At 43.7% G+C, this 11,434-nt stretch overlaps 1 protein-coding gene across 1 annotated transcript in view; it reads right to left on the bottom strand.

Annotated features, from left to right (window-relative positions):
* Positions 1-3,843: 3,843 nt before the first annotated feature.
* LOC111606283 (sialoadhesin-like) overlaps positions 3,844-11,434 on the bottom strand; it is an 84,593-nt gene continuing 77,002 nt past the window's right edge. Inside the window, exons 10-15 of the mRNA XM_023326794.1 lie at positions 10,934-11,236; positions 10,594-10,857; positions 8,410-8,712; positions 8,088-8,333; positions 4,041-4,128; positions 3,844-3,923 (exon numbers count right to left, since the gene is read on the bottom strand). Coding sequence (XP_023182562.1) covers positions 3,905-3,923; positions 4,041-4,128; positions 8,088-8,333; positions 8,410-8,712; positions 10,594-10,857; positions 10,934-11,236 — 1,223 coding nt within the window. The 3' untranslated portion in view covers positions 3,844-3,904. The remainder of the gene's footprint in view (positions 3,924-4,040; positions 4,129-8,087; positions 8,334-8,409; positions 8,713-10,593; positions 10,858-10,933; positions 11,237-11,434) is intronic.

The following is an 11,434-nucleotide window of genomic DNA, read 5'->3' as shown; positions in this document are numbered from 1 at the left end:
CACACTCACACTTATTCTAAAAAGTCTGACCTGGTAACTTGACAACCCACATTACTCCAAAAAACATCAGGTTTGAGCCAGTTCGCCTGCAGTGTGAATGTAGCTTTAGAGGGACTCTAACATCACTACCTCCGTCCACACATACCTGCCGGCATGTTGCTGACGTCCAATCAGGGTGACCATAAAGTGCCTTTGTAGAGTTTACAGACTGAAGACCAAAGAGCTTTTTTTTTTTTAAAGAGTTTTTACTCATTTGAAGTTTTTTTTTTTTTAAACCTAATAATGTCATGTAATGCATTTTAATATTAAGTTAAGCTCAACTTGATGAAGATCATTGCTAACTCCTCACTACAGTTTTTTAAGATTTCAAATGATTTTCTCTGCCGCGTGTGTAATGATTGTGATTAAACGGTATAACTTCAGATCTCAGCTGATGTTTGCACTCAAACCAATAAATGCCTCGGAGATTATCAGGCGTTTTCCAGGTTTTCTTTTATAAAAGTGCAATGGAGGAGAATCTTCACGTGTGGGAACAGTGACTTGTGCATTTTTACAGTGACTTGAAAAATAAACGGTGCCTTTTGGAAACATTTCCTGGTTTTTGTGTCGCTTTTTGTCTTTAAAACATTAAACGACAAGCCAGTGGAGTTAAACAAAGGAAGTCGGGTTCATAACAACCATCTGTCACATCATCTGCAGGAGTGCATGCTTACGAACCCAAAATAGAAGCGCTGCAAATGTTTCCTGCAAGTAACAGAAGTAAACTAAAAATAACAGAGGAACTGAGAGCTTGTGTTTGGCCATCATTGATAATCTTCATTAGACAGCTATATAACAAAACTGAATAAATATATTGGAATATCACCTAAAAGTTCATTTGAATCAGAATTTTTGTTAGAAATAAATTGCAGGGAAATTCAAAGCTTTAGGTCACTTATTATCTCAATAATTCTGATTTAATTACTTTTTTTTTGACCAATTCTTTTCTTTTTTTTTTTTTTTTTTTTACAAAAAAAGGATTTTTTTACAACTTTCAAGATTTCTTTCTAGATTTAGCAAATTCTCTGTTTATGTCACCACTAATAACATGTAAAGCGAGCCAAACAGTTCTCCCTGACCATTTGAGAAAAAGAAAAAAAAAAAGTCAAAGCAACAAACAATGTCCTCCTCTCCGTGAATAAATGTCAGGAAGAAACAAAAGAGATTCAAAGACACGCAGGAAGGAAGCCCGGTTCGGAAACTGACACAAACTAAAGAGCACAGGGAAGATTTTTGGCCTCACCAGTAGGAATGAAATTAGCAGATATTTCTACAGGTTAATGTTAAAACAAACAAAAATAATTAACATTATTAACCATTTTTAGTTTGCCTTTTCAGAGCATTTTTGCACAAATATCGACTCTTATCTCTCCGCTTCTTCATAACAAAGTTGGTTAAAAGTTTGAGATTCCCCAAGAACAAAGTGCTTTACTGCAATTTCTTAGATGATACTTTGGTATTTTTCAACAAGTTTGTACTTGCTGAAGGCAGTGACAATGGAAGAAGCCGTTATAAAACATGTGCCACATTTTGAAATCTAGAATAATACAGCAAAAACAGGCGGCCCTCTGTCAGTTCTCCTCAGGCTGGACCAGCAAAGCAGATGTTTCGCGTAAACATCGTGGATTTCACAATCAAAGCCTTTGAAATGTTTGTGCGTTCAGTATAGACACATCTAGACCAAAAGATGTGCTCAGTAACGTTTTGGCTGTCTGTGGTCAGATGTGTTTTTTCTACTTTTACCTCTGCTCTCTATTGCAGATGCAATAAACAAATTTGTACTTTCTATTTTTGCCAATTTAAACTTTTACATCACATGCTTGAGGGAAGCTGATTGAGGATTTTCTGGGTCCGTGTTGGATCTCCCGCTGACGTTTCCGGAAAATCAAAGACCAGAAGTTCTCCTTCCTTTAACTACAAGCAAGGTTTGAGGTTAGGAAGACTCTTCCTAGGTCGTATGGACCCTTCTGACGTCAACGTCCCAATAAAAAAAAAAATAAAAAAAATCACAGCTGCAGCCGATCCAGAACGCTGCTGCTCTAAAACCAGGAAGATAGACCAGCTGTTGTTGGCTCAACCTTCCAGACTGCTCCGCTTTTTTTTTTTTCTTCTGTCTCTGTATCCTCAGAACCAGAACCAAACATGAAAAGCATTCAGCTTCTATGCACCTAGAACAAACTTCCGCAGTTTGATTTCCTTACAAATCAAACTTCTAGATTTGTCCTAGATTCCACAAATCTAGAGCAAACTTGCAGTTTTCCCATAAAACTGCAAAGCAGCTGAAACACTGAGTTCCTTTAAATTAAGGCTAAAAATCCCCCTGTTTAGTTGCCTTTGAATAGCAGTAAAAGGAACACTACTCAACATAATTGACTTATTTGACTAAATGTTATGTTTATTGCTTGTTTCACAATTGGTCACTGCATGATGGTTTTATAACACTTTGAACTCAAGTGCTGCTGAAATTTGTGATGAAAATATACTTGAACTTGAAAAAAATGAGTCACAGAAATCTGGCTACAGCTACAAAATAAATCTCATATAAAATATATAAAACAAAAACTATGCAAAATATTAGACTTTTAAACAAAGTATAACAAAAATATATTTTTAGAATACTCAAAACTCCAGACTTTATATTGTTCATTTGTTGTTCCATATGCGACTCATTGTATTGACGTTTGGGGCAACACATATAAAACTAACACTAAGCCTTTGTGAGACAAAAGAAAGCTATAAGGCGACATACAGAGAACATACAAATAAATTGTTTACTCAATCAGACAATTTGAAATTAAGGGACTTGGTTAATTTAAAAATGTTATTAGTTATGTTTAAAGCTAAAAAGACATTATTGCCATTCAATTTACAAAAGTTTTCTTGTCTTAACCCTTTCATGCATCGTGGTCACTACAGTGGACAGCTATCTAAAAGCCATTTTCTTGTGCTTCCTGTGGATTTTTCTGTTATAAATGCACACAGACCACTGAAGTGGACACTAATGCATCATAAAATATAGCATCAACTACTGGCCATCAGCTGCAAATGCAAGAAATTATTTTTGTTAAATACAATATGGCCGACAGACAAAAAAGCATGAGAACCGACCCGGTCCCTCCATCTACTGTAGACGACTCTTGCAAGTAAAAAAAATATTGTGACATCAGATAACCCCTAAGGAACAATACTACTGATGTATTTTTCAAATAACAACTTTGTATTTGGACAAAATTACAATTGATCACTTTAAAAAAAAAAAACATTTTTACAAAAAAATGTTCCTACCTTTTTTTATGCCTTAAGAAAGTTTTTTTTAAAATGGAAAAAAAATTCTGACACAAAGGATCATAATTCATGCATGAAAGGGTTTTAAGCTCAAAGTGACAGAAATAACCGAAGTAAGTGTGATTTCTAAAGTAAGATTGTGCGGACTACTTTAAAGCAAATGTGTATTTCGGTGCATGGAGTCAAATTATGGAAAAGGTTGGATGAGGACTTCAAAAAATGTCCTACTTTAAACCAATTCAAAATACTTTATAAGAAATAAAAGGATTAAGTCTTATACACTTCTGAGTTAACAATGAGGAGAATGATATAAAAACGGGCAGGTTGTTATAAGGTTTTTCTTCTTCCTGCTCCCTTTCACTCATGTAGATAAATTGTTACAAGACAATGATTTTGTACATTGGTGATGAAGCGTGATTTGTTGAGTGAATAAACTTATTGATTGATTGATAATTAAATATTTTTTCTAGGTAGAGGCAGAAACTATTTCATACACCAATCAGTGGCTGAGAGAGTTGTAGCGGGTTGCAGCATTTTATTTTAGTGCTTTACACAAGCACAACTCATGAGCTTGACTGGATTAGGAGTGAATGAACCAGCTGAAAGAAAAAAAACAAACAGGAGAGATGGAAAGTAAACGTCAAACACCAAAATGTAACCGAGACCAGCAGCTCTGCAGCTGAATTGTAACTATTTAGAAGACAAAAGTGTCTTACGTGTCAAGGATGAAGATTGTACTGCCAAGAAGTACCATTCCCACGGCCCCTATTATTGCAAGAATCCAGGCTCCAAGTCCGTTTGTACCTTTAACAAGAAGACAAGCTCAGTTTTCACCGAATGGAAAATATCTTGGCTTTAAACATTGTTATCTTACATTTATTGCAACTTTTTGAAAAAAAAAACAAACAAAAAATACAACAAAAAAGAGTAAAATCTTAACAGATGTTCTCATAATATTTTATGTTATAAAATATAATTTGAACTGATGCAATGGTTCTTTATTAATACAATGAAATAACATGATGAAATGTACCCAGAATAACAAGTTCTTAGGATACTGACTTAACCTTTTATTCTGTTAAAAAATTTTATTATATTAATATCTTTGAGGATTTTGAATCAATCAATCAATCAATCATCCATCCATCCATCCATCCATCTTCTTCCGCTTATCCGGGGTCGGGTCGCGGGGGTAGCAGCTTCAGAAGGGAGGCCCAGACTTCCCTCTCCCCGGCCACTTCTTCCAGCTCTTCCGGGGGAATCCCGAGGCGTTCCCAGGCCAGCTGAGAGACATAGTCCCTCCAGCGTGTCCTGGGTCTTCCCCAGGGCCTCCTCCCGGTGGGACGTGCCTGGAACACCTCACCAGGGAGGCGTCCAGGAGGCATCCTAACCAGATGCCCGAGCCACCTCAACTGGCTCCTCTCGATGTGAAGGAGCAGCGGCTCTACTCTGAGTCCCTCCCGGATGACTGAGCTTCTCACCCTATCTCTAAGAGAGAGCCCAGCCACCCTACGGAGAAAACCCATTTCGGCCGCTTGTATCCGCGATCTCGTTCTTTCGGTCATGACCCAAAGCTCATGACCATAGATGAGGGTGGGAACGTAGATCGACCAGTAAATCGAGAGCTTCGCTTTATGGCTCAGCTCTCTCTTCACCACGACGGACCGGTATAGCGCCCGCTTGACGGCAGACGCTGCGCCAATCTGCCTGTCAATCTCCCGCTCCCTTTTTCCCCCATTCGTGCACAAGATCCCGAGATACTTGAACTCCTCCACTTGGGGCAGGACACCCCCCCCCGACCCAGAGCAGGCACTCTACCCTTTTCCGGCTCAAGACCATGGCCTCAGATTTGGAGGCACTGATCCCCATCCCGGCCGCTTCACATTCGGCTGTGACCGCTCCAGCGAGAGCTGCAGATCATGACCTGATGAGGCCAGTAGGACCACATTGTCCGCAAAAAGAAGAGATGAGATCCTAATGGCCACCAAATCGGATCCCCTCAACACCTTGGCTGCGCCTAGAAATTCTGTCCATGAAAGTGATGAACAGAATCGGTGACAAAGGGCAGCCCTGGCGGAGTCCAACTCTCACCAGAAACGAGCCCAACTTACTGCCGGCAATGCGGACCAGACTCTGACACTGGTCATACAGGGACCTGACAGCCCGTATCAAAGGGCCCGGTACCCCATACTCCCGGAGAACCCTCCACAGGGCTCCCCGAGGGACACGGTCAAACACCTTCTCCAAGTCCACAAAACACATGTAGACTGGTTGGGCGAACTCCCATGCACCCTCCAGGACCCTGCCGAGGGTGTAGAGCTGGTCCAGTGTTCCACGACCAGGACGAAAAGCACACTGCTCTTCCTGAATCCGAGGTTCGATTATCCAACGGAACCTCCTCTCCAGAACCCCTGAATAGACCTTGCCAGGGAGGCTTAAGAGTGTGACCCCTCTATAATTAGAGCACACCCTCTGGTCCCCCTTTTTGAACAGGGGGACCACCACCTCAGTCTGCCAATCCAGGGGAACTGCCCCAGATGTCCATGCAATATTGCAGAGTCGCGTCAGCCAACACAACTCTACAACATCCAGAGCCTTAAGGAACTCCGGGCGGATCTCATCCACCCCTGGAGCCTTGCCACCGAGGAGCTTTTTAACCACCTCCATGACAATCCATGACGAGCACAGAAGTCCAACAACAGAACACCGCTCGAGTTCAGATCGGGGGGGTCGTTCCTCCCAACCACGCCCCTCCAGGTCTCACTGTCATTGCTCTCGTTCCCAGAGATTGGACAGCCCAACCCAGAGTCCCCAGGCTCAGCTTCTTCAATGGAAGGCATGTTGGTGGGATTGAGGAGGTCTTCGAAGTACTCTGCCTTCCAGCCTACACCATCCCCACTATAAACAGTGTTGGTGCCGTACTGCTTCCCCCCCAAGACGCCGGATGGTGGACCAGAATCGCCTCGAAGCCGTATGGAAGTCTTTCTCCATGGCCTCTCCAAACTCCTCCCACGCCCGAGTTTTTGCCTCAGCAACCACCCGAGCCGCATGCCGCTTCACCTGCCGGTACCCATCAGCTGCTTCCGGAGTCCCACAGGCCAAAAAGGCCCGATAGGACTCCTTCTTCAGCCTGACGGCATCCCTCACCGAAGGTGTCCACCAACGGGTTCGAGGGTTGCCGCCGCGACAGGCACCGACAACCTTGCGGCCACAGCTCCGATTGGCCGCCTCGACAATGGAGGCACGGAACACTGTCCACTCAGACTCCATGTCCCCCACCTCCCCCGGGACGTGTTCGAAGTTTTGCCGGAGATGGGAGTTAAAGCTCCGTCTCTCAGGGGATTCCGCCAGATGTTCCCAGCAGACCCTCACAACACGTTTGGGCCTGCCAGGCCTGACCGGCTTCCTCCCCCACCACCGGAGCCAACTCACCACCAGGTAGTGGTCAGTGGACAGCTCCGCACCTCTCTTCACCCAAGTGTCCAAGACATACGGCCGCAGATCCGATGAAACAATGACAAAGTCGATCATTGAACTGCGGCCTAGGGTGTCCTGGTGCCAAGTGCACATATGGACACCCTTATGCCTGAACATGGTGTTCGTTATGGACAATCCATGACGAGCACAGAAGTCCAACAACAGAACACCGCTCGAGTTCAGATCGGGGGGGTCGTTCCTCCCAACCACGCCCCTCCAGGTCTCACTGTCATTGCTCACGTGAGCGTTGAAGTCCCCCAGCAGAACAAGGGAGTCCCCAGGAGGAGCACTCTCCAGTACCCCCTCTAAGGACTCCAAAAAGGGTGGGTAATCTGAACTGTCGTTCGGCCCGTAAGCACAAACTACAGTCAGGACCCGTTCCCCCACCTGTAGGCGGAGGGAGGCTACCCTCTCGTTAACCGGAGTAAACCCCAACGTACAGGCGCCGAGATGGGGAGCAACAAGTATGCCCACTCCTGCCCGATGCCTCTCACCTTGGGCAACTCCAGAGTGGAAGTATGTCCAGCCCCTCTCAAGGAGGCTGGTTCCAGAACCAGAGCCATGCGTCGAGGTGAGACCAACTATTTCTAGCCGGAACCTCTCGACCTCACACACTAGCTCCGGCTCCTTCCCCACCAGAGAGGTGACATTTCACGTCCCAAGAGCCAGCTTCTGCAACCGAGGATCGGACCACCAGGGTCCCCTCCCTCTGCCGCCACCCATCACACACTGCACCCGACCCCTTTGGCCCCTCTCACAGGTGGTGGGCCCATGGGAGGGGGGACCCATGTTTCCTCTTCAGGCTGAGCCCGGCCGGGCTCCATGGGTAAAAGCCCGGCCACCAGGTGCTTGCCATCGTGCCCCCCCTCCAGGCCTGGCTCCAGAGTGGGGCCCCGGTGACCCGCGTCCGGGCGAGGTAACGCCAAGTCCAATGTTTTTATTCATCATTGGGGTCTTCGGGCTGCGCTTTGTCTGGTCCCTCACCTAGGACGTGTCTGCCTTGGGTGACCCTACCAGGGGCATGAAGCCCCAGACAGCATAGCTCCTAGGATCATTGGGGCACTCAAACCCCTCCACCACGATAAGGTGGCAGCCCAATGAGAGTATCAATCAATCAATCAAATTTTATTTGTATAGCACATTTCAGCAGCAAGGCATTTCAAAGTGCTTAACATCATGTCAAACACAGAAACACAATGCAACATAGAATCAACAATCAAAACACGACATTAAGTCAGGTTTCCTTTTTCTTTGAAAAAGAAAACAAAAGAGGAAGCAGAATTTACCTTTTACTGTGAGATTGATCGGTGATGATTTCTGTTTTCCCACCTTATTTGCTGCTACACAGTAGTATTGATCGCCATCAGTGAATTTAACCTTGTGAAAGTTGCCTGTGGCTACTTCAGTGGTACTTTCCGGGCCTTTCTTGAACCAGGTGATTTTGGGAGGAGGTTTGGCTCTGCTGGAGCAGCTCAGCTCCACCCAGTTACCTTCTGGTGGACTGATGGATGCTGAGGTGTTTCTAGGAGCATCTGATGAAAATGAGAGACACATGAACTTTATTGGTCAGAAACTGCTGACCTATGATCTACTGACAGGATCACTTACATGAAACACTGAGAGCCACTTCTGTCGTTGCTGCGTTGCTTTTTCTAGCCGCAGGATGTCTGGTGAAACATTTGATGTTGTATCCATCATGTGTGTCTGACAGAGTGATGTTCTCCTGGATTTTAGTTGTAAAGGTTCCATCTGCGTTTCTCTCTGTGTGTCTGAGAGAGTCTTGTTGGAGATTCCAGGTGAGTTCAGGAAGTGAGTGTGGACAGAGAGTTGAAGCTGAGCAGGTTACAGTGACAGACTGGCCCTCCCTCAGATTCCAAGTAGATATACTAATTCTGGGAGTCAAAGGAGCATCTGAAATTTCACATTAGACACACATTTAATTGATGTCCTGTGTGTGACAAAAATGTATGCATTTGGAAAAACATGACTGTTGTGTGTTTAATGACTTCATAGGACATATATACACACTGAACTAAATTATAAATGTAACACTTTTGTTTTTGCTCCCATTTTTCATGAGCTGAACTCAAAGTCCTAAAACATTCTCAATATAAACATTTCTCTCAAATATTGTTCACTAATCTGTCCAAATCTGCGATAGATTTCATTTGATTACAAAATCCCTCCCACCTTGTGAGTGTGGCATGTCAAGATCCCAATTAGACAGAATGATTACTGCACAGGAATGCCATGGGCAGGCCACAATAAAACACCAATCTGAAATGTAATGTTTTGTCACTCAGCACAATGCCAAAGACCGCACAAGTTTTGAGGGGGTGAGCAATTGGCATGCTGACTGCAGCTATGTCGACCAGAGCTGTTGTCTGTGAATTGAATGTTCATTCCTCTGCCATGAGCCATTTACAAAGGTGTTTCAGATAATTTGGCAATACATCTTACCAGCCTCACAATCACAGAGCATGTGTAACCACATCAGCCCAGCAACTCCACATCCAACATGTTCACCGCCAAGATTGTCTGAGACCAGCTATCCGGGCAACTGCTGAAACAATTAGTTTGCACAAACAAAGACCTCCTGCACAAAGAGTCAGAAACCGCCTCAGGATCATCTGCATGCTTGTCGTCCTCATCGGGGTCTCGACCTGCAGTTCATTGCTCTAGCCAACTGGAATTGGCAAATGTTCACATTTGATGGTGTCTGGCACGTTGGAGAGATGTGATCTTCATGGATGAATCCCAGTTTTCACAGTTCAGGGCAGACGGATGATAGCGTTTGTTTCATTGTGTGGGCGAACGGTTTGCTGAGGTAAACGTTGTGGATTGAGTGACATATGGTGGAAGCGGGTTTGTGGTGTGGGTAGGCGAATGTCAAGGACATCGAACACAGGTGCACTTTATCGATGGCGTTTTGAATGCACAGGGATACCGTGAAACAATCCTGAGGCCTATTGTTGTGGGATTCATCCACGAACATTTCCTCATGTCAGCATACTAGTGAACCGTCCCACATTGTAAGCATCAGTGCACAATTCCTGTAAGCTGAAAACATCCCAGTTTGTGCATGGCCAGCGTACTCACCGAACATGTCACCCATTGAACATGTTTGGGATGCTCTGGATCAGCCCATACAACAGCATGTTCTAGTTCATGAAAATATCCATCAGCTTTGAACAGAAATTACATGTTGGTCCAATTTTCAAAGGCAAACAGCACATTTCAAACTGGTCTTGCAATGTGACCTGCCTAAGGCAAACCTGAGCAGTAATCATTCTGTCTAACTGGTATCTTGATATGCTACAGTTGTGAGATGGGATGGATAAACTTTTTGAAAGTTTTTGGATTTTCTGTGTGCTTCTCTGGAATGTTCCTTAAGTAAGTTGTACTCTAGTATTTGTTCATTACATATTCACAACTAAATTTTTGCCTGCTGCCGTTGGGTCCACCTCAACATCAAATCATAACAAAAACATTGGTATTATTATTTCTAAAAGTAAATGAATTTTTTTCTTTGCATTAGAACAATAAAGATGCAGCATTTTCAGACCTCAAATAATGAGCTTATTTTGACCATTTCTCTTTATTTTTGTAAAAAAACCCTACATTTTTGTTTGTTTTTTTCAGAGACATGTCAGTAGTTCATAGAATAAAAGAACGATGTTCATATTACTTAAACATATTTATGACAACTAAAATCAGAGCAACTGATAATTGGTCTCTAAATTCTCTCTCTGTTTATAAATAGAAATGATCTTACAAAAAGATAAGCATTACCACCGATGTCAATACAGATGCTTTCCGAATTCTCACTACCAAGCTCATTTGTGGAATCACAGTAATAGTCTCCTTCTTCAGTAGGAGTAGCACTGAAGCTGTAAACCTGCTCCACAGACACTTTAGTGACTCCTTGTTTGCTGTTCCTGAACCAGGTGAAGCTGGGTGGAGGTTTGGCTCTGCTGGAGCAGTTCAGCTCCACCCTGCTACCTGGTCTCACCAAACCTGATGAACTGATGGATGCTAAAGTGTTTCTAGGAGCATCTGAGGAAAATGAGACACACATGAACTTTATTGGTCAGAAACAGCTGAACCATGACCTGCTGACAGGATCACTTACATGAAACACTGAGAGTCGCGTCTGTCTTTGCTGCGTTGCTTTTCTCAGCCGCAGGATGTCTGGAAGAACATCTGATGTTGTATCCATCATGTGTGTCCGACAGAGTGATGTTCTTCTGGATTTTAGTTGTAAAGATTCCCTCTGTGTTTTTCTCTGTTTGTCTGAGAGAGTCTTGTTGGAGATTCCAGGTGAGTTCAGGAAGTGAGAGTGGACACGGAGTTGAAGCTGAGCAGGTTATAGTGACAGACTGGCCCTCCTTCAGATCACCAAAAGGGATATCAATTCTGGGAGTCAAAGGAGCATCTGAAATTTCACATCAGACACAAATAATGTTCTATGTGTGTCACAGATTTGTGTATGTAAAAATAACATGATTGTTGTGTGTTAAAAATATGCATTGGAAATATACATATACTGAACAAAATTATAAATGTAACACTTTATTGCTCCGATTTTCTATGAGCTGAACTCAAAGACCGAAAACACACACAGTCACACACG

Source organism: Xiphophorus maculatus, chromosome 21 (assembly GCF_002775205.1).
Source record: "Xiphophorus maculatus strain JP 163 A chromosome 21, X_maculatus-5.0-male, whole genome shotgun sequence".
Lineage (NCBI taxonomy): Eukaryota > Metazoa > Chordata > Actinopteri > Cyprinodontiformes > Poeciliidae > Xiphophorus > Xiphophorus maculatus.
Note: the sequence above shows the minus strand (reverse complement) of the source record. Positions and strands in the feature narration are given on the sequence as shown.